Source organism: Cannabis sativa, chromosome 9 (assembly GCF_029168945.1).
Source record: "Cannabis sativa cultivar Pink pepper isolate KNU-18-1 chromosome 9, ASM2916894v1, whole genome shotgun sequence".
In the NCBI taxonomy this organism is placed as follows: Eukaryota; Viridiplantae; Streptophyta; class Magnoliopsida; order Rosales; family Cannabaceae; genus Cannabis; species Cannabis sativa.
This window is the reverse complement of record NC_083609.1, coordinates 49818605-49842092: the sequence shown is the minus strand read 5'-3', so window position 1 is coordinate 49842092 and position 23488 is coordinate 49818605. Positions and strand designations below refer to the sequence as shown.

At 33.9% G+C, this 23488-nt stretch overlaps 1 protein-coding gene across 1 annotated transcript; it reads right to left on the bottom strand.

The window, feature by feature from the left end:
* Positions 1 to 6465: 6465 nt before the first annotated feature.
* LOC115723656 (uncharacterized) lies at positions 6466 to 9773 on the bottom strand. The gene is made up of 3 exons (XM_030653139.1): positions 9490 to 9773; positions 9042 to 9393; positions 6466 to 6879 (listed from the first exon to the last, which is right to left on the bottom strand). The coding sequence occupies exons 1-3, from the start codon at positions 9771 to 9773 to the stop codon at positions 6466 to 6468; spliced, it is 1050 nt and encodes a 349-aa protein (XP_030508999.1).
* Positions 9774 to 23488: the final 13715 nt, after the last annotated feature.

The window sequence follows — 23488 nt, the reverse complement described above, 5'->3', positions numbered from 1 at the left end:
AGGTCATTTTTACAGTTAATTTTCTTTCACTTTTTGGAATGGAATTACGCTTATTTTCTTTTGTTTTAAGTTTCGACACTTGGAATGTATAAATTGGCCAGATTTTAGAAAACGATGATTTATAAAATAGAGAAAATTTTACAAGAAAATAAAGCTGAAACTCCAAGCCTAAATTCGACTATGTTCTGATCAGATTTTGGACAAAGTCAAAATATAAAAGTTTTAGATATCTTTTTCATCTTTCTAACGTATCTTGAATCAATTTATTTGGAGTTCGTATGTGAAAGTTATGCATATGTTACTGAGAGAGGTCGAAGTAGGAACATTTTAGTCGCGACTAATATTCGTGGCCGCTGGGAGCATCGACTTATGGCCGCAATGAGATGGCTACAGGAAGCCTTGAATTTGATTTTCTATTGCCCCCGGGGCGAGGCTATTGGTGGCCCAGTGATGCCTCCGTACGGGACATGGGCAACTTTGTCTTTTCTTCAATTTTGGGCTAAAAAAAACTCTATTTTAATGAAAAAAGAAGTGGCGAATTTTAGGAGGATATTCAAAAATACAATCCTAGAAACAAAGAGAAAGACTTCTAGAGTGAGCGTGGCGATCCGAGCAATTTTTCTACTAGTTTCTTTCTTCTCCCTTTTTAATTTCTTATGTCAATTTCTGTTTTTATTTTAATTGTAGATTTGAACATGGAAATTATGAACTAAATTCCTAATATAGGGATATGATGAATGTTAGTTGATTTTATACCATGAGTTAATATTAATGCTATTTCTTCTTTCTTGATTGTGCATTTATTCATTTGTGTTTAATACATGTTGGAGATTGATCACCTTATGCATGATTTATAATTTCAACATAAAATCTGAAAAGTAGGTATTGAGAATGCTCTAATTGAATAAATTTAAGTTTTGATGTTAAATGATAGTATTTGCATAGCTTTTGTGACTTATAAATTATTATTTAATGTAAATTGTATGTTAGTATACTTCAGAAATGCAATAGATAATATATGGTTTCGGACCTTAATGATCTGAAAAGAATTTTAGTTAATTTTATAATATGTCATCACATAAAGAAAGAGAAATGGTGATTAGCAAGATTCGCATTCTTAATTTCTCATTCAGTGTTAAACAACTTTTATATTTACTTTCTTTTAAAAGAATTATTTGTCAACCAAAAAGAAAAAATAAATTTAATTCATGGTAATTAGTCTTTTGTGAGTTCGACTTTATTTGTGTGAGTACTGCTTGATTACGTGCACTTGCGTATAGCTTTATAATTTTTCGTAACATTAATATGTATTATTAATTTTAACATGTTTATGCTAGTTTTTTGTAATAATAAATTATTTACGTGTTTATATAATCTGTTGGAGAGATGATTAAAAAAAATGGCATAATGTAGTTTATATTATTTATGTGATTATGTTTCGTTTGGTATAATCATAATTATAATAAAATTACTATTACAGTTCTATTATTGTTTTAAAAATTTGGTAATGATTTATAATATAATCATTGTTACCTCATTTATGTTTTTTTTTTTTTTTTTGATAACTGTTACCTCCAAAGGAGAAACACAACACTAAGAGAAACAGAGAAAAAACAGAACACACAAAAGTAGCTAGAACCGAAAGAAAACAAAGGGTTCAGAACCCGGCTAGAAACAAACTAGGACATAAAAAACACAGGAAAAAAAAACAACAAAAAAACAGAAAAAAACCAGATCAGCCATCTGCCTCCCAAGATGGCAAGAAACTGACAAAATTGGTCAATTCAATTGTCCCAAACTGCCCAGATTGAATTTCCCAGTGAGCCACGAAGTCGGCTACACCATTGAGACTTCTCAGAATCCAAGTAGCCTCCCATAACTCCACACGGTGAGCAATGGTGTGAAACCTTTGCACCAGCGGTTGGATGTTGTGATTGAGTTTCTTAACCCTTGAGTGATCAGTGGTAATTACTTCAATTGCGCCCTTCGAGTCCGACTGAAAAATAACATTGTTGTAGTTTAGACTTACAGCAACTTCAGCACCCCAGTTTATAGCAGCCACTTCACCCGCGAGTGGTTCACTATACTGCAGCTTTTTAGTGGATATATTTAATACGACCCATTCCTCATTCCTAAACAATGCTACCCCAACTGAGAAGGTTTCTCCTATGGCTACATCAGTGTAACACATTGTCCATCCTGCTGGGGGGAGCCATTTGTTGTGAATTGGTGGTTGTGCATTGTGAAACTCACACATTTCCATTAGCCTTCGATTGATCCTTTGGAGAAGGATGTGTGTCGGTGTGATCGTGCTTTGATGAACTCGCGCATTTCTTTCCTGCTAGATTTTTTTAAAAATAATGGCAGCTCCACTTAATATCATATTGAAGTCAGTATGAGTTGGCCGATTAACTCCCATGTGGAACCATTCAATCCACTCTTCCCAATTAGAAGCATTTACTTCCGATGTTCGAATATTCTAGATGCTCCCAAACCAAAGCGCTCTTGCAAATTCACACTCCCAAAAGATATGGAAAGAGTATTCCACTTGTAGAGAGCATAATGGACAAGAGGTATCATTGAGGTTGAGAATAAACATGAGCTTACCCCTAGTTAGAAGGCAGTCTGCTAAGATTCTCCACCAAACCATTTTAAGCCGGTTATGCATAGTAGCTCCCCAAATGCATCTCCACTTGGTGTTTTGGCTTGGAGTGTCATGAAGAGTTTTGATTGTTTTGTATGCTGACTTTATGCTGAACTTTCCATTTTGTTCAGGGAGCCATAACCATGAGTCCCTTGTAGAGGAGTTGGGAAGGGTAATATTTAGGATTCGTCTTGCATCTGTCGGTTGGAACCATGTCCTCACCATCTCCTCCTTCCACGAATTATTTTCTATGAAGTTACTCACCAAACTTATCCCTTCCGTAGCATCAAGCCGTGGTTGGGATTGAAGTACGGGACCCAGCACCCACGAATGAAACCAAATAGATGTAGTCTCACCATTTCCAATTTTCCTACATAGCCCTCCCATCATATCTTATCTAGCGAGTAGCATAGCTTTTCATATAGGGGAGTCCTTCAGTTGGGTTTCCAAGTCAAGGAAGCTTGTGTTTTTGCCATACTTCTCCTCCATCACTTGTTTCCATAGGCTTGCATCTGTTGGGTTTTATGCCCTAAATAAAACTCATTTCAATATAATCAGATTTACTTATTAATATAGATCAGAAATAACATTTAATGTTGCATGGTTCACATGATTTATTTCATGATTATATGTACATAATGTATGAATTCGTCTGAAACCCTTTTCACATATTTGATCCTGTTTATTATGTTGTCAACACATTGGAAAGTAAACATGACTATGTGAATAAAGTTTCCTAGATTTATCAGACACAGGGTTTTACTGATATGATAATCTACAACAGAGTTTACTTGCATTTGGAGAAGTGCTATGTTCTTTCCAGAGCATTGGTTAAAGTAAAGCTCAGGTTGGATGCATGGAGTATGCATCGGAAGGGACCGATATTGAACTTTGAGTTAGATTTATTAAACTTACCGTAATATCTATTCAAGTCAATATCGCCTAGTTGATCCTAGATCAAATGATCTTAATCCTGTTATGATTAGGCTCAATCTCAAGAGGTTATTCGTGTTCTTTGATTTGTTAGTTAAGCCTACTTTTAGGTCAGGGTGATACGTACATTTTGGGAACACGGTAGTGCAATTGAGTGGGAGCGCTAACATAAACATGGAATCTATAGCTTCTATCTGGCGAATAGGAAGTAAAGGATGATCTCCTTCGAGCTTGACCAAACGAAAATAAATGGTGGAGATCTCATTTCACATAAGCTGAAATATCATTTATACGGGGTTAAGTGTTTTAAGGATTAAATACATTATACGATGTAACAGTAATCTAATCCCTTTACAGTGTAGATCATTCATATAGAGGATCATTGATCAAATTAGGATTATAACAATGGATAACTAATGATGTGTCTATATGGTGGAAGTTAGTGAATTTTAGTAATAAATTCTTGATCTGCTTATTGGAAGCTCGATTATATAGACCCATGGTCCCCGCACTAGTTGAGATAATATTGCTTGTAAGACTCATGTAATTAGTTTTGATTAATCAATTATAATTCTCAAGTTAGACTATGTCTATTTGTGAATTTTTCACTAAGTAAGGGTGAAATTGTAAAGAAAGAGTTTATAGGGGTATATTTGTTAATTATGATACTTTGTATGGTTCAATTAATAAATATGATAAATGACAATATTATTTAATAATTATTTATAGTTATTAAATAGTTAGAATTGGCATTTAAATGGTCGAATTTGAAAATTGGCGTTTTTGAGAAAATCAGATGCAGAAAAGATAAAATTGCAAAATTGCAAAAAGTGAGGCCCAAATCCACTATGCATGGCCGGCCACTTTTGTAGGGAATTTAAACTGATATTTTCATTATTTTAATGCCAAATAATTCAAACCTAACCCTAGTGGAATGTTATAAATAGATAGTGAAGGCTTCAGGAAAATTACACTTAAATTTTCTACTTTTTCCTTCAGAGAAAAAACTGAGCCTTCTCTCTCCCTATCTTTGGCCGACCCTTCTCTTTCTTCTTCTTCTTCAATTTTTCGAAATTCTTAGTGTTAGAGTAGTGCCCACACACAGCAAGTGATACCTCAATCATAGTGAGGAAGATCGTGAAGAAAGACTTTCAGCAAGAAGGAGTTTCAACATCAAAGATTCAGAGAAAGAGATCCTGGTTCAGATATTGATAATGCTCTGCCACAGAAAGGAAACAAGGGCTAGATATCTGAACGGAAGGAGTCATTATATTCCGCTGCACCCAATGTAAGGTTTCCTAAACTTTATATGCGTTTATTTCATCGTTTTAGAAAGTTCATATTTAGGATGTTAATCAACATACTTGTGAGTAGATCTAAGATCCTGGTAAAATAATTTCCGACAGCATCATCTTCTAGTATCTTCCACACCCAATTCATGAGAAAAGCTTTGTTGATGGCTTCCATGGATCTAAATCCCAAACCCCCTTGTGTTTTGGGGCGGCATAGTGTATCCCATGCTACCGGGTGTAGCACTCTTTTATCCTTCGAGTCACCCCACCAAAAGTCCCTAAGCGTTTTGTCAATTCGGTGGGTCGTGGATTTTCGTATGACATCCGAAGACGCAACATAATTGGCTAGCGTAGTGCCCACTGATTTGATGAGGCTGGCCCTCCCCGCACAGGACAGCATTTTGGCTTTCCAGCCTTGGACTCTGTTGAGCACTTTATCAACTATGGGTTTATAATCTTCTGTTCTTTTTGTTGATCCGAAGAGGGGAAGTCCGAGGTATATCGTGTCGGGAGCCATTTTCCTCATTCTCCAATACTGAGATATAGCTTGTACTTTTTCCCGTTGCACACCTTTGGAGAAGTAAATGGAAGACTTCTGTATGTTAATATTTTGTCCCGACCATAGGCAATACAAGTCTAGACACTCTCGGAAAGCCTTTGTTTCTTTCATAGTTACTTGGCCAAAAAGCATGATGTCATCAGCGAACATAAGGTGGTTCACCGTCACTCCTTGTCTGCCCATTTTGAATCCCTCAATCCGCCCCCTTTCCTCATTCCGCTGGAGCAATCTTGACAGAGTTTCAGCGACAATGATGAATAGGGTCGGGATAGAGGATCCCTTTGTCGAATGCCCCTCTCCGGCTTGAATTTCCCAACCACTGCCCCGTTGAGCAGGAGCCTAATCTGCTTTACCGAAATGCAAGCTTGCACCCACTCTGTGAAGGGGGAAGTGAATCCAATGTGGGTCAAAACGTTTAACAGAAAATCCCATTCCATTCTATCGTAAGCCTTTTCCATATCCAGCTTGATCATCATGAATCCTCTCTTGCCTTTCTTTCTTGAGAAAGAATGCACTATCTCACGAGCTATCATTGTGTTTTCGGCTATACATCTCCCTTTGACTAAAGCTGCATGATTTGGAGAAATGATTTTTTGAATGACACTCTGAAGCCTTGTAGCTATTATCTTGGAAATTACTTTATATGCTACATTGCAAAGAGCGATGGGGCGATAATCCTTTGTTAGAGTCGGGTTTTTCCTTCTTTGGCACCAAGACAATTGAGGTGTCATTTATGTATGAGGGCAGTTCCTTGTGAACGAAGAAGAAGGAAACCATCTCCACAAGATCCGTGTTGGCTGTTGCCCAATGATGCGTGTAAAAGCTTGGAGGCAGCCCATCGGGTCCCGAAGCCTTGTCCTTGCCCATTTCGAAATTGCCGCCTTTACTTCTAAGGCATCCGAGATGGTGTTGAGGAAGAGGTTGTCATTTTCGTCAAGCTGCTTGTGAAACACTTCATTTAGTACAGGCTTCGTATGGGTTGATTGCCCTTTGTATAATTCTTTGAAGTTGTCAAGAAAACACTTAGCAATCTCATCTTAATCTCGGATCCAGCTGTCTTCGGGAGATTTCTTTATGCATTGTATGTAATTTCTTCTTCTTCTGATTATCGTTGAGGCCATAAAGAATTTCGAACACATGTCTCCCTCTTGAAGCCATTGCACTCGTGATTTCTGTTTCCAATGTATTTCCTCTTTGATCAGAGCCTCGTTGAGGTTACTTTGAGCTGTTTCTATCGCCTTATAATCATCCAGTCTGTTTGTCTCCACTTCTTCCAACTCTACGGTGGCCTCATGGACTTGAACACTTAGCTTTCTAAATTGTTTCTTGTTCCAACTACTCAGCTTGCGGCAAGTGTGTCTTACTTTACGATGGAAATTGATCATGGGATGCAAGTGAAGTCTCTTGGCCCATGCCTCTTTCACCACCCAAAAACAGTGTATGTCCCTCGCCTACATATTCTCGTATTTGAACAGCCGACCCCTACAATTAACCCCGACATTGGTGTCTAAAAGGATTGGCCTGTGATCAAATGCCGTGGCAGACAGGTGGTTTTGTAGGAATTTATTTTACTAGGATCTTAGATCTACTCACAAGTATGTTGTTTAACACCCTAAATATGAACTTTCTAAAACGATAAATTAAACACATATAAAGTTAAGAAAACCTTACATTGATGCAGCGGAATTAATGTCTCCTTCCACTCAGATCTCTAACCCTTGTATCCTTTCTGTAGCAGAGTATTATCAAGATCTGAGCCCGAATGTCCTTCTTCTTTGAGTTTGATCCTTCACAGTCTTCCAATCTATGATTGAGTTACTGCTTACTGTGTGTGGGCACTTACTCTTTCACTAGGGTAGAAATTTATGAAGAGAAAAGAGAAGAGAGGGTTTTGGCCAGGTATAGAAACTAGGGAAGGCTCAATTTTTCTGAAGAGAGAAATTTCTGTCAGATAACTAATGATGTGTATTTTTGACTGAACCATCACTTTCTATTTATAGGCAACTACTAGGTTTAGGTTAGGAATTATTTGGCATTAAAATAATGAAAATATTAATTTGAAATCCCACAAATAGTGGCCGGCCATGGTGTGTTAATGGGCCTCACTTGATTTTACAGTTTTAACAAATTTTATTTTTATTTTCTCAAAAACGCCAATTTTCCAATTCTAACCTTTTAAATGCCAAAACTAATTATTTAATAACTAAAATAGATTATTAAATAATGTTGTCATTTAATTTAATTATTAACTAGACATAAAAAGTTCATTAATAAATAAATAAACCTAGAATCTCTTTTCTTTACAATTTCACCCCTGCTTAGTGAAAATTCATAAAATTAGACATAGTCTAACTTTAGAATTATAATTGATCAATCACGAATCAATTAATGAGTCTTACAAGCAGAATGTTCTCAACTAGAATGGGGACCATGGATCTATATGCTGAGCTTCCAATAAGTGAACCAAATTTCCCAAGTAAATTCCTACTTATTAATTCTTCGTTGAATCCACTCTTAGAACTTAGAATTGCACTCTCAGACTTATATAGATCATATTATATGTTCCACGATATCAATATGCTATCTCATTTAACCAATGTTATAATCTTATTGTGATTTAAAGATCCTCTATATAGATGATCTACATCGAGATGGGATTTCTTTACCGTTCTCACCCCTCAATGTATTTTGCCCCTTAAAACACTTAGCTACCTGTAAATGGTGTTTAGTGATCTAATAATTAGTCAATTAAACAAGAGCTCATCCATTTACTTCTATTTGCTAAGCTCGAAGGGAATCATCACTTGACTTCTATACACCAGTAGAAGCTATAGATTCCATATTTATGTTCAGCACTCCCACTCAATCATACTATCATGTTCCCAAAATATACGTATCACCCTAACCCAAAAGTAGGCTTAACTAATAAATCAAAGAACATGAATAGTACTCCTGAGTTGAGCCTAAGCATATCAGGATTTAGATTCTTTTAATCTTAAGATCAACTACTGATATTGACTTGGAAAGATATATATAACGGTAAGTTTGTAATATCTTAACGTAGTTGCAATATCGGTCCAGTCCAATGTATACTCCATACATTCGAAACTAGTATACTTTACTAATGTCCTGGAAAGAACATAACACTTACTCCAAGTGTAAGTATACATCATCGCTGATTATCACATTAGTGTAAATCCAATAACACTGATGAAACAGGGACCAAAACTTTTGATTCATATGATCACAATCACATTCCACTGTGTTGACGATACTGTAATTGTGAATAAACATATGATCTGGATTTAACTGATTTTGTGTATAAAAGTAATAAATATATTAAACCATTAGCATGTAAAATTCATGCAAACATAAATCACTTCAAATTTCTTATATTGATAACTAATCAGATTGTAAAGAGTTTTATTTAGGGCATAAAACCCAACACGTTTATCAACGCACTCGGGAAGAGGATTCTCCAGTCCATGGAGGCCAGACCTCGGTCCAGACGGACCTTTTTTATCGAACCTCTATGAAGCTAATTATTACTGCTTTTAGACCATGTATAGGGGGGACCAAGGAATCCTAGATCAACAAGCCCCATTCAATTTACCATACGGCGAAGATCAAAAGCATAGCGAGAGTAATTACCTCTTTTGGAGTAGTTCAGGCATTCCGAATCTCTTAGGGTGCCATTCAAATCTTTCAAGATCAAAGTTGGGGCTTGGTTGTAGACTAACTTCTCACCGATTGTCGTCCAGAAGGTTTCTATATCTCTTTCGTGGGGAGGAGCATACATACCATACAGTTGCCAAACCTGTCCTGGGGGGTCTGAAGAGATTTCTCCTTCTAAAACAAATTTGTTGGCTGAGGTAATCTTGCATTGAACTCCTTGCATCCAACATAGGCCAAGTCCACCAGATAGCCCAATTGGAGGTATGTAATGGTGGTTTGCAAACTTCAACCTATTACTTAGAGCTTGGAATTTTTGTGAGGGAATACGAGCCTCCGATCATAGGACCATTTCGGGTTGGTGTTGACGGACAAGCACCGTCAGTTGCCGAACTGTCGTGGCATTCCCTAGCCCACGACAGTTCCAAGCCAAGATTTTCATGGCGACTGTGGAGACTTTTCCAGGCAAGTCTCCATAGCCCCCAAAACAAAAATCCATATCATATTGTGGTTGTTTAGATGAGTGGCCTTCTGTGTTATCTTCATTGAGTTCTGTTATTTTGCACCTTGTAATATCTAAGCCTGTGTTTTCGATCACCACAAAGCGATTATGAAGGTCCACCTTGAGATCAAAAGCTTTACTTTCCCATAAGTTGGTTATCGTGGCTCCCATACTAGTGGTCGACTTCGACTTGTTCCTCCATTTAAACGGCTTCGGGGTAACAGAGAGACCGTTCTGCGATTTAGGCGGCCTCCCACGCCTTTTGGGTTGAGCATCATCCTCGATTGAGGCCAGGTGGGTTTGTTTCCTTGGTCTACCCTGCCGCTTTGAGGAGCTACTGCTCAGGTCGCATCCCAGCTAGAAGGAGGTTTTGTCGATTGACTGTAGGGGATTCAGAACTAATGGGCAGTTTTTTGTTGAGATATCACTTTGATCAATGTCTATGGTTATTTTTAACTGTTCTGCATTTTTACTCTGCTCTGTAATGGTGGTTATTTTTGTTGGTGGGCTGACTATGAAATCATCAGAGGCCTTCCTCTTTCTCGGGCCTTGGAGGTGTTCTTGGACTCTAAATTCATCAATGCTTGTTATTGGGTTTAGAAGGGTTGGCTCTCTATGGCATTTATCTATAGTTAGAGAGCCTATTAGCAATTCGCTAGCTTTGGGTTGGGCCCAACATTCCTTACTTGGCCATTGAATAATCTGGGCTTGAGAGCCTAGTGGGGAGGCCTTATAGGGATTTGAGGGGCTTTCCACAACCTTTCCTTGATAGGCGCCTGTTATTGCTTTGTTACACTCAGGGGAGACGACAAGCTGAGAGCATTTGCTGGGTTCACCTTGTTCCACCAAAATGGGAATATTTGATGCTTTGGTCTGTACGCCTCCAGTGTCGCCTTCCTCCAACGGCTGTCCACTTTCACTCTCAGACCGAATTGAGATGGGGGTCCATTTTGGTTGGTGTTCCTTTCAAATTTATTCCTCTTTTGTGCTTTGTTCTTTGACGTGTTTCTTGCGTACTCTGCAGCTGCCTCAATCAGGTCACTAACGGAGACCTTTTTGGAGTTATTGCCGAAAGGAGCAAATTCTCCAATACCTGGGAGATAAATGAGTGGGAGCTGGGTAATAACCTCCTCCGCCGTGGGTGCATCACTCTCTTCATCTGAATCGGAGACGATTCGTCTCTTCCCAGGGAATTGCATTCTACACTCCCTTATCTCCGCCTTTTCCCCATTTCGAAGTGCCTTCTGTACCTTCACTTGGTTGCGCAACATGGGATCCTTCCCAAGTCGTTTTTGCATCACCCAACCTTGAAACCACTTAGGCAATGGCATTGTGAAAGTGGACTTCTCCTGGGCATCTTTCTTCAACCATATGCCAAACAAAGGATAAAAGTTCCCTTGGTCATCCTTAACCATTGTGGGTGCTTTGAAGCAAGTACTCTGATCGTGTGTGAATAGGCCACATTTGAAACAAATCTTCGGTAGTTTCTCGTACTTATATTAAATCCATAGGTCTTTGAGTTTCTGTCTTCGAAGGAAAAAACCAACGAAGATGGGATTGTTGAGGTCTATGGTGGCTCTAAACCGTAAAGTACTCATGCCCATAACATCCTCTTGTTGGGTTTTATGCCCTAAATAAAACTCATTTCATATAATCAGATTTACTTATTAATAAAGATCAGAAATAACATTTTATGTTGCATGGTTCACATGATTTATTTCATTATTATATGTATATAATGTATGAATTCCTTTTAAGTCCAGAACATATGAGTTGGTTAAAGATTATAGTGTTGTCAGCACAGTGGAATATAATCTTTATTATATGTTCAAAAGTTGATTCCCTGATTTGTCAGAACACTGGATTTAGACTGACATGGTATAATCAGCGATAGGTATTCTTACACCTTGGAAAAGTGTTATGTCCTTTCCAGGACATTGGCAAAGTTTACCAGTATCGGATGCATGGAGTATGCATTGGAATGGACCGATATTGAACTTTGAATTAGATTTTGAAATTTACCGTAAATATCTATTCAATTCAATATCAACTGTTGATCCTAGATCACATGATCAAAATCCTGATATGGTTAGGCTCAATTTCAAGAGTGTTACTCGTGTTCTTTGATTTGTTAGTTAAGCCCAGTTTTGTATCAGGGTAATACGTACATTTTGGGAACACGGTAATACAATTGAGTGGGGGAGCGCTAACATAAATATGGAATCTATAGCTTCTATTTGGCAAATAGAAGTAAAGGATGATTTCCTTCGAGCTTAACCAAACGAAGATAAATGGTGGAGATCTCATTTCACTTAGGTGAAATATCATTTATACAGGGTTAAGTGTTTTAAGGATAAAATACATTGTATGGTGTTACGGTAATTTAATCCTGTACAGTGTAAATCATTTATATAGAGGATCATTGATCACATTAGGGTTATAACAATGGATAACTAATGACGTGTCTATATCGTGGAACATATAGAGCGTTTCTATATGACTCAGAGTGCAATTCCAAGTTCTAAGTGTGGATTCAATGAGGAATTAATAAGTTAGGGAATTTACTTGGTAAATTCGGTTCGACTTATTGGAAGCTCGGTTATATAGACCCATGGTCCCCATACTAGTTGAGGCCATACTGCTTGTAAGACTCAGTTAATTGATTTTAATTAATCAATTATAATTCTAAAAGTTAGACTATGTCTACTTTATGAATTTTCACTAAGCAAGGGTAAAACAGTAAATAGAGAGTTTAAAGGGTATATTTATTAATTGGGAAACTTTGATTAGTTTTTATTAATAAATAAAATAAATGACAATATATTATTTAATAATTATTTATAGTTATTAAATAATTAGATTTGACATTTATGAAGTTGAAAGAGAGAATTGGCAATTTTGAGAAAATGGGAAACTAGAAATGATGAAATAGGAAAGTTGGAAAAGTGGAATGATTTGTGTTTCCTTAACACATGGCCGACCACCTTTGCCCCTATTTCTCATTTTATTTTTCAATTTTTTAAATGCCAAATAATTCAACTTTAACCCTATGTGGTATTCTATAAATAGAAGGTAAAGGCTTCAGGTTTGAGACACACACTTTACAGTTTATTCTCTCAAACACTATGAAACCGCCACTCTCTTTCTTTCTTTCTTCTCTGTTTTTCGAATTCCCTTGAGTGAGATGAGTAGTACCCACACACATCAAGTGGTATCTCAATCATAGTATGGAAGACTATGGAATTTCTGCATCAAAGAAGGAGAAAAGAAGATCCAGGTTCAGATCTTGGTGATGCTCTGCTACAGAAAGGAATCAAGGGCTAGAGATCTGAACGGAAGGAGTCATATTATTCCGCTGCACCCACTGTAAGGTTTTCTAACTTTATATGTATTTATTTTCATTGTTTTAGAATTCATATTAGGTTGTTAATCCAACATACTTGTTAGTAAATCTAGATCCTGGTAAAATAATTTCCAACAACTGGCACCAGAGCCATGGTAATGATTTACTTTCATGTAATATGAATTAAAACGATGATTGTTATGTTCTGTGTTGATTTGGATGGTTTCATGTTGGTTTATGTGCTTATGTGATGAATGTTTATGTTGTACGAAATTTTTCCATGAAATATATTTTTTTCAATTTTTGAAAATATTTTATTTGGATTCCTTGTGAAAAATTGAGCAATTTTTGTTTTTACGGAACTCGATTCTGATGAAAAATGAGAAAGTTATGAATTTTGGAAAAATAGGGATTTCGGGTATGCAGGGTGCTCAATCGCACGCGCGTGACACGTCCGAGTGCACCCTGCATCCGCCCGTGAGCCTCACCCATGTGCACCCTGCCAGCGCCCACGTTTGCCGCACATGCACCCTGCTGGGTGCCCTTGTCCGCGCGCGTATGGGCTGCTAGCAGCACTCCTGGGCTGCAGTTGCAGCCTACTGGGCAGCCTTTCTGGGCAGTTTCCCAAAAATTGCGATTTTTGGGGTTTTTCCCCAAAAATCCAATTTTTTTCATGGGATTGTTTCCCAAAATTCAATTTTCCTTTCTTAAATATTTCTAAATTGAAATGTTTCCAATTTTAAATATTTTCAATTTGGAATTTTTCCAATTTTAAATATTTCTATTTTGGATTGTTTCCAATTTTTAAATATTTCCTATTATGGTCAGATTTAAAAATTTGTTAAGTTCTTTAATATTTATTTATTATTTAATTATAAGATTAGATATTTTGATATTTAAGATATTTTAAATTAAAAGATAACTTTGTCTTTTTATTTAAAATATTATATTAAAATTATCTTATATGACAAATTAAATAATTAATAAATTTGAAATTAACATAGATATTTTTATAGATATACTTACCATAATGTTGTTCAAATTCAAAAATTTGTTATTTTGTTAAATATTTAATTATTTATAAATTATAAGTTTAAAAATGATATTTTTTCTATATATATCATTTTTCCTTATTAGAAATTTATAAATTATATCTTAAATATTTAAATAACATAGATATTTTTGTAGAGATTTGAATATTGCTTAATTTGAGATATTTTGACATATAATTATGGTAATTATTATTTAACCAAATCTATTTTAAAATTGGTTTATTTTATTAAATTATAAGATCTGAAAGTGATATTGGAGATTCTTTCCTTTTAAATCATTGATCTTATTAGATATTTAATTTATTTTGATTCAAATAAACCTAGATATTTTAAAATTAGTTTCCTTTATTTGGTTAGTTTAAGAATAATAATTTAATTATATTAATATCTTGATTCACATCTGTTACATGGACAATGTTTGTTTATTTAATATTGTTTATTCAAACTTTTTAACAAACCTATTATTTATCTGATCTAAATTTCTATGATTAACTTGTTGACAGATCATGGTCCAATGATCTGATTTTAATCATAGTCCAATTGACGATAGATCTTATAAATAATTTGTAACAGGTAAATTTTGTACTTCTTTCATCTGTGTAAACCTAGTAACATGATAGGGTCCATCCAAATCATTTGACCTGTGTGAGCCTATATGTTTGCTTTTGGACTTAGATACATATAGGGAGCCCATTTAAGTTTTTACTAAGTAAATGGACTAGGTTGCTAAAATAAATTTTGACATAAGGAAATTTATTTAGGCCCAATTAGATTTGGGCTTATTCAATGAATAACAATTGTTTATTTTAAGGTTAAATTCCTCTCTTTTGGGCCTTGTGTGAGAGTTGGGGGCCATAGAAGTGGGTACGACATACTGAACCCAGCTCCCCCTCACATGAACTACCCCAATTGTGAAGGCCCATTTGTCTTATTTAAATAATTGTATTAGGTTAATTATATTAGTCTAACCTAATTAAAATTGAATTAGCAACATAATTAACTTTTAAAATATATGAAATTTATTTTTCATTGTAATATTTTAAAGTTAATTTTAGAAAAACACTTAGTCAATGATATATTCTAGACAGTTATTTCTAATACTAGTTATTATTTCTAATATTAAATAGGAAAATATCATTGATTGTGAAATTAATTGTCTCATAATTAATTTTGGTACAATCTAAGTTTAGAATATTTTCCTAGTATTAAACTAGAATTAATAATTAAGTTTCCTCTTTACTTAATTATTTATTTCTTGAATTTAATACATTTAATTAAATTGAAAATTTCAATATCTAAGTTGATTTTCATCATGATACTTTAATATTGTTATTTTCATGTTATTTAATTAAAGTTGAAAATTATTTTAAGTTTGGAATCTTATTTCAGAATTACTTAAGTTTGAATAATTTTCAGAATATATTTTATTTTATTTTATTAATCATTTCCCAAAATTTCGAAATTGCATTTCTTTAATGCAGAAATTTCGAATTTTATTTGAAAAATAGATTAAAGTTGAAAATTATTTATTTAATTTTGGACCAACTTAAATCAGTGACTTTTTCATTTGATGGTTAATTAAAATAAATGAACTAAAATATATAATAATTAGAAATTGGATTAATTAGTCTATGAAAGTCTAGATAGATATTATCTGTTTTGCTTGAAGTATTTTTCTAGTGTATTTAATTAAATAGAAAATTAATATTTAAGTTGATTTTTTAATCACGATACTTAAATATTTGAAATTTTTCTTAGATATTTAATTAAATAGGAAAATTATATTTTTTTGTTGAAAATTAATTTTTATTAATTAATTTTGGGCCAACATAAAATTAGATAATTTTCCAGGATTTATTTTATTTTATTTTAAAGCATTTTCGAAAATGCAATATATATTTATAGAAAATTAAATTTGAGTTGTAAATTAATTCAAATTAATTTTGAAACAACTTAAATTGAATAATTTTCTAAATATTTATGGAAATTATTACTAAGATGGAAATAATTCACGTTATTTATCTATCTAAGTGTAATTTATAAATATTAAATTAAAATTTATATTTGAAATTTTTCATTCTAAATTGGAAATTTTAATTAAATAAATATATATTTAAAATAAATGGATTAAAATAAATATTAGAAGAAAATACAACCCTTCATTAAATAATGAGCTTTATTATTATAAGGATATTCGATCTCCATTGTTGGTTTTACATAGCTATTGTTTTAGTGAGTAATCCTCCCTAATGGAGGAACGTTCATTAGCAAGTTAGCACCGTTTAATCTCGAAAGATAAGTAATCTTGTAAGTTTTTTATATAGTTTATGATCACCCTAATGGTGGCGACTATATAAGACTTGCAAGAATATGAAACAATGGTGGAAGCTCATAAGATAGAATAGCCTTGACTCTCGCCTAAACGGGACAACGCGGATTCAAATCTTGATCGAATAAAAGGTTGCTAGAATGTTTGACATTTTAGATGAGCTGACAACTCTATTCAATGATTGGTAGCTTTGACTCTCGCCTAAACGGGACACTGATATCAGTTTGTTGAAAACCTTGGAAATTATTTAGGATTGTATGTTTTAGTATTTTCACTTGTCATTCCTACTTGCTATGTGCTTCATAATTTCTGAATTGTGTATGAATTTGTATTGAACCATGTTATTTTCTGTTATTAAATTGTAGTTTAATTTCGAATCTTCATTGTTGGTCTAACTTGATTTGTTTTTCTAATGAGATAAATCCCTAATGGATTTTCACCATTAGACTAACAAAATAGCGTTAGATCTCGAAAGATAAATATTGTATATGCAACATCTAGCTGTTCATCAATTGATGACAACTTAGACTAGTGTTTTACAATATGAAACAAGAAGATTGTATAAATAAGATTACTTTGACTCTCGCTAATCGGAGCATCGTTGGATTCTTATTTAAAACGAAATTATCCTAATTCCTCTTAGCTCATTCGTTTCGAATTAGCTTAATGACATATCATTGGATGAATGGTCTATAAATCATATAAAGTCTTATTTTCTCTTAAGAAATTAGATGACGCATATGATTATATTCCCGGAATTCTATCCCAAAATGATATAAATCCTCAATCTTAGATATCTCCTACTTGTATAGGCAAATCATAGAGTTAGATTAGTAGTGGTGGTTCAAGAAAGAATTACTAATTATACAGTTACACTTTCACAAGTGTTTTATAACCATTTTCTTTCAATGGATTTAAACTGTATGAGTTTAGTATTCTGTGACCAGAATCCACTTGCACTATTCTAAGAACTCTTTGATGTAACTAAAGTAAGTCATCAAAAGATACAACCACATATTTTATAAATCTATGGCATTTGTATCTTGTTCATAGTGGTTTTGACAAGATCATTCTCTGAAAAGAGTTAATATGCCTATATCCACTGAAAGTAAGTTCATCTCATTCGTAGATGGATGTACATTCAGGGGTGGATATGAGTTTTCGTTGTATTCTTAAAACGATCACTCTAGATTTTACCTTATGCAAAAGAAATTTGAAATGTTTAAAAAATTTCATGAATTTCTAGCAATGGTAAGTGGTTAAAGATCTTGCGAACTGATAGGGGTGGAGAAAAAGGTAGTAGATATGCAGTTCAAAGATCATTAATTTGATTTTTGAATAATATCCAAACTTACCTCCCCAGAAATTCGAGTTGCATATTGATGATTAGTTACTGGTTATTGCCTAAATCCTTCTATGATAATATAATTTCAGAATGATGTAATGGTTGTATACTTAATGTAAATCATTACTAGATTCATGGATGACCTAATCTTAAGAAAAGCTAGAACTGCTAACCTTGGTTTGCATGTTTGTTAGCTATTCTAAGTGATTAGGGGTGGAGCATCCCATAGTCATTATATAAGAAAGTGTTTGTTTAAACAAATACTACTTTTCTAAGAAAATGACTAAGTCTGAAAGTAAAGTAGCAGATAAAGGAGATATTTTTTCTTGATTCCAAAAGTGTTCTATCATCTTATTTTACAAGATGATCCCACTGCCTCTGTTGTCTTAACACAACCGAAGAGGTCTATACCATTTAGTTTTCTTTGACATAGTTCACGGTACCTTGTTGTAGTGGGAGAGTTTCTAGGAACTTTACCTTCTTATAACTTGGAAGACACTAGTGATTAAAATCCATTGTGAGTTTAAACAAGTAATGGATTGTCAAGATAAGAAACTAAGAAGAAAGCCAAGAGAACTATGGTTTGATCCATTCACATGGAGTAACCTAAAGTTTTCTGTTACAAGGACATGAAAGGAAATTTTCGTTAATAAGTCTATTCAATGGACTTGACAAAACTTCCTGTTCCTAGTATTATAGGTTTGAGTTTATCTAAACCTATGGCTTGTGGTATACCTGGTAATTACTTACTTTAATGCAAGCAACTTACTTTAGTAAGATGTTGAAGCATTTTCTTTCCAATGGCAATCTATAGAAGCTTCACAACTTCTTAGACATAGATTTTATTTATCTAAGGAAAAGTCTCAACTATTCCAGAGAAGATAAAGCCGTGAAAGAATTCTTAAATCAACAGTGAGAGGTCTCAGATATGCTTTTGTATGCCTTAGACCAGACACCTGCTGTTGAGTGGGAGTAATGAGTAAGTATCAGATTAATCCAGGAGAGGAACATTGGAAGACAATCAAGTAAATTTTTAAGATTAAGAAGAGGAACTATATGTTAGTCAATAAGGGTGGTTTTGAAACTCTTAGACTACACCACATCAGATTTCAAGACTTGCCTTTGTGCTAGAAAGTCTGCTGATGAGATGGTGATTACTTTGGGGGTGGAGTAGTGATTTTGGAGAAGTGTAAAAACCTATCTTAAATCTCTTGGTCTACCAGAAAGAGACTGAATGTTAAAAGTTGCAGGAAAGATACTTTTTCAGTCTAAGGAAAGTTCTATACATTTGTGGTAGTGTTCCAACTTGCCTTAACTACTAGGGTTACTTCCTGTATAACAAAAGAGTAGTTGCCCAAAAGTATAGAATCCGGTATCCCAAAAGAGTAGACATATAGAGAGGAATTTCACATTATCAAGGATTTTGTGATTAAGGAAGAGTAATAGTGGAGAAGAGGTTGTGTTTAATTCAACCTATCAGATCCTATTACGAGGAGTATACTACTATTACACTTGATTGGTATATCAAGGTGTTAGTGATTATTTGAAATGCACCTTTTGTTTTATATTAGTGCAAGTGGGAGTTTGTTGGGTTTTATGCCCTAAATAAAACTCATTTCATATAATCATATTTACTTATTAATAAAGATCAGAAATAACATTTTATGTTGCATGGTTCACATGATTTATTTCATGATTATATGTATATAATGTATGAATTCCTTTTAAGTCCAGAACATATGAGTTGGTTAAAGATTATAGTGTTGTCAACACAGTGGAATATAATCTTTATTATATGTTCAAAAGTTGATTCCCTGATTTGTCAGAACACTGGATTTAGACTGACATGGTATAATCAGCGATAGGTATTCTTACACCTTGGAAAAGTGTTATGTCCTTTCCAGGACATTGGCAAAGTTTACCAGTATCGGATGCATGGAGTATGCATTGGAATGGACCGATATTGAACTTTGAATTAGATTTTGAAATTTACCGTAAATATCTATTCAATTCAATATCAACTGTTGATCCTAGATCACATGATTGAAATCCTGATATGGTTAGGCTCAATTTCAAGAGTGTTACTCGTGTTCTTTGATTTGTTAGTTAAGCCCAGTTTTGTATCAGGGTAATACGTACATTTTGGGAACACGGTAATACAATTGAGTGGGGGAGCGCTAACATAAATATGGAATCTATAGCTTCTATTTGGAAAATAGAAGTAAAGGATGATTTCCTTCGAGGTTAACCAAACGAAGATAAATGGTGGAGATCTCATTTCACTTAGGTGAAATATCATTTATACAGGGTTAAGTGTTTTAAGGATAAAATACATTGTAGGGTGTTACGGTAATTTAATCCTGTACAGTGTAAATCATCTATATAAAGGATCATTGATCACATTAGGGTTATAACAATGGATAACTAATGACGTGTCTATATCGTGGAACATATAGAGCGTTTCTATATGACTGAGAGTGCAATTCCAAGTTCTAAGTGTGGATTCAATGAGGAATTAATAAGTTAGGGAATTTACTTGGTAAATTCGGTTCGACTTATTGGAAGCTCGGTTATATAGACCCATGGTCCCCATACTAGTTGAGGCCATACTGCTTGTAAGACTCAGTTAATTGATTTTAATTAATCAATTATAATTCTAAAAGTTAGACTATGTCTACTTTATGAATTTTCACTAAGCAAGGGTAAAACAGTAAATAGAGAGTTTAAAGGGTATATTTATTAATTGGGAAACTTTGATTAGTTTTTATTAATAAATAAAATAAATGACAATATATTATTTAATAATTATTTATAGTTATTAAATAATTAGATTTGACATTTATGAAGTTGAAAGAGAGAATTGGCAATTTTGAGAAAATGGGAAACTAGAAATGATGAAATAGGAAAGTTGGAAAAGTGGAATGATTTGTGTTTCCTTAACACATGGCCGGCCACCTTTGCCCCTATTTCTCATTTTATTTTTCAATTTTTTAAATGCCAAATAATTCAACTTTAACCCTATGTGGTATTCTATAAATAGAAGGTAAAGGCTTCAGGTTTGAGACACACACTTTACAGTTTATTCTCTCAAACACTATGAAACCGCCACTCTCTTTCTTTCTTTCTTCTCTGTTTTTCGAATTCCCTTGAGTGAGATGAGTAGTGCCCACACACATCAAGTGGTATCTCAATCATAGTATGGAAGACTATGGAATTTCTGCATCAAAGAAGGAGAAAAGAAGATCCAGGTTCAGATCTTGGTGATGCTCTGCTACAGAAAGGAATCAAGGGAGAGATCTGAACGGAAGGAGTCATATTATTCCGCTGCACCCACTGTAAGGTTTTCTAACTTTATATGTGTTTATTTTCATTGTTTTAGAATTCATATTAGGTTGTTAATCCAACATACTTGTTAGTAAATCTAGATCCTGGTAAAATAATTTCCAACACCTCTATGCATTGAGGTAGTTCGAAAACAGGGGAAGCTTTTGCAACCATTTCTTTTAGGTTGGACAAGTTGCAGTAGAAAGGGGGAATACTCTCCACATTGACCATATGGGTGTTTTGTCGAACCGGACTTCTTGCGGGGTTAACCAGGCCGGCCATGGCATAATAACTAGCAAAGCCCCACATACGAACCAGGGGCGTCTAGCTAGGACGTTCATGGCATCATTCCTATGAGCGAAAGTGAACTGTAATAATCCATCTTCAATCTCCTTCCACTTCCATCCTCTGATTACATTCCATGAGAGTTTCAAAGAACCCTGTATCGCCGCCTTTCCCACCTTATATCTGCTTATTATTTTCTCAAGTAGCACTTTGTTTTCCTCTTGAGGTTCGTCTACCTCACCTGGGTTGAGGGTGAATGTTATGTCGTCTGGGGCGATTTGGATTGAGTCTTCGAACACTTCACAGATTCCTGTTGGGTCCATTGTGGTGGCAGTTACAAATAATACTACTGTTTGATTGAGAGCGGTTGCTTGCAGTAACGTTTAGTTGATTAACAATCCTCTATTGCTTTCGCGAAGCATACTCCTGTAGAGTTGATTAGCTTTTTTAAGATGATCTGTTGAGTTTGAGTTTGGGATTCTTCTGTTAGATCATTTATATGTGTTGCGAAAATAACATACACAAATATAAGTGTTGTTTTATAAATGATATTCAAGTAAGTAAGATTGTTTCTACGAGAATTATATTTAAGTGTCAAACAATTAAATTTTTTATTTTATATGACAATCGAAAAAAGAATTTGTAAAACTAATAAAATTAAATTAAAATTAACAAATAGGCAATAATAATGAATACCAACAAATTAAAATTAAAGGGAAATTGATTTTCATTGCATCAACTTTCTATGGCAATAATATAATTTAATTTATCTTTCAATTTTATGTGATAACAGTTTAAAAATCAAATTATATTCTTATCGGAATATATAAAATATAAGTGGTAAATTACTCATACAATTTACATTAAATAAATATTAAAAGCTAAACAAGTCACACAAATATTTTTATTTTGTATTAAAACGTATGTTTGTTTCACATACTAGCATAAAGAAATAATTTTTTTAGATGAAATATCAACTTCATTGAATAAATTAGTATTTTGAATACAAAAGATATAAAAGTTTACAATAAATAGAAATATCAGAAATGTTACGATCAAATTATATGGGACCCGATACTTAGTTGGACCAATAGCGATATTGACACATAAGAAGGTGCTAGGCACCACTGGTGTTTTTTAGCATTTCTCTTAAATGTATTAAGAATGAATACTATATTAGAAGAAAAAAAACTCACTATTATTATTAAAATAATTAGCATTTTTGTCTCCTGAGTTTTAGACTCTATCTGCCTTCATCCCCTAAAATATACAACTTATTAAAAATTCTCCTTAAAATATAACGATTATATAATTATTCTCCTTCTGTTAGGTTTCGTTTTTTTACTGTTAAAAATTAGCATTTTTACCCCCTAAACTTTGACCAATACAAAATTTTGCCTCTTTTTATTAAAAAAATTAATTTTAAAAATTATAATATTCTATTAATTCGGAAAAATTAATAAAAATTATTAAAAAAGTATGATAAAAATATTAAATCAATTAAAAAATAATTTTTTTTTGAATAAAAATCATAAGATCTATTAATTAATAAATTCGTTCAAAACAATAGAACGCACTTCAGAGGAACAGTCCTCCAACTGAAGCACACGACCTGTAGAGAAACAAGAGTCTCTTGCCAAGCAATGAGCCAACTTATTTGTAGATCGTTTTACAAAACACAAATTGTGAAGGCATAAAATATCGCTCTGAATCGCTTGGACACACACCAAGCTATTTGTTTCCAACATGACTCTATCCCACGAATGAGTTGCAATCCAACTCAATACTTCTTTAATGCCTATTATCTCAGCAATTTCGGGTTGAACATATCTAATCTTCCCCTTCTTGAATGTTTCTACCATAGCACCATGATGATTCTGAGCTACATAACCCATGCCAAAAGAAAAGACTCGAACCTGAAAAAACAAAAAGGAAAAAACTAAAAACCATGTCAAAAGACAAGACTAAAGAACCATGTCAAAAGACAAGACTAATGGAAAAATTTAATTAGTTTCAACACATAAACACGATCACAACATTAAAATTAATTAAGGAATGAACTCCTTATAATTCTAATCCCATAAAACCATTAATTGAAATTAAACTAATAATAGTAAATTAATAAATGAAAACAAAAATCTGAAACTGAGGACTTGATCCGAACCGAACCACTCTCAGACAACTACTCTTGAACCCCTCACAGAAAAA

Excerpts from the sequence above, each read along its gene's own strand:
- LOC115723656 (XM_030653139.1), bottom strand. The coding sequence starts at position 9,773 with ATGGGAGCCACGATAACCAACTTATGGGAAAGTAAAGCTTTTGATCTC. Across the intron at positions 9,394-9,489 it reads GGGAATGCCACGACAGTTCG|GTTGAAGTTTGCAAACCACC; the intron begins GCAACTGACGGT and ends TCTAAGTAATAG. Across the intron at positions 6,880-9,041 it reads CTTTTGATCTTCGCCGTATG|GCGAGGGACATACACTGTTT; the intron begins GTAAATTGAATG and ends GAGAATATGTAG.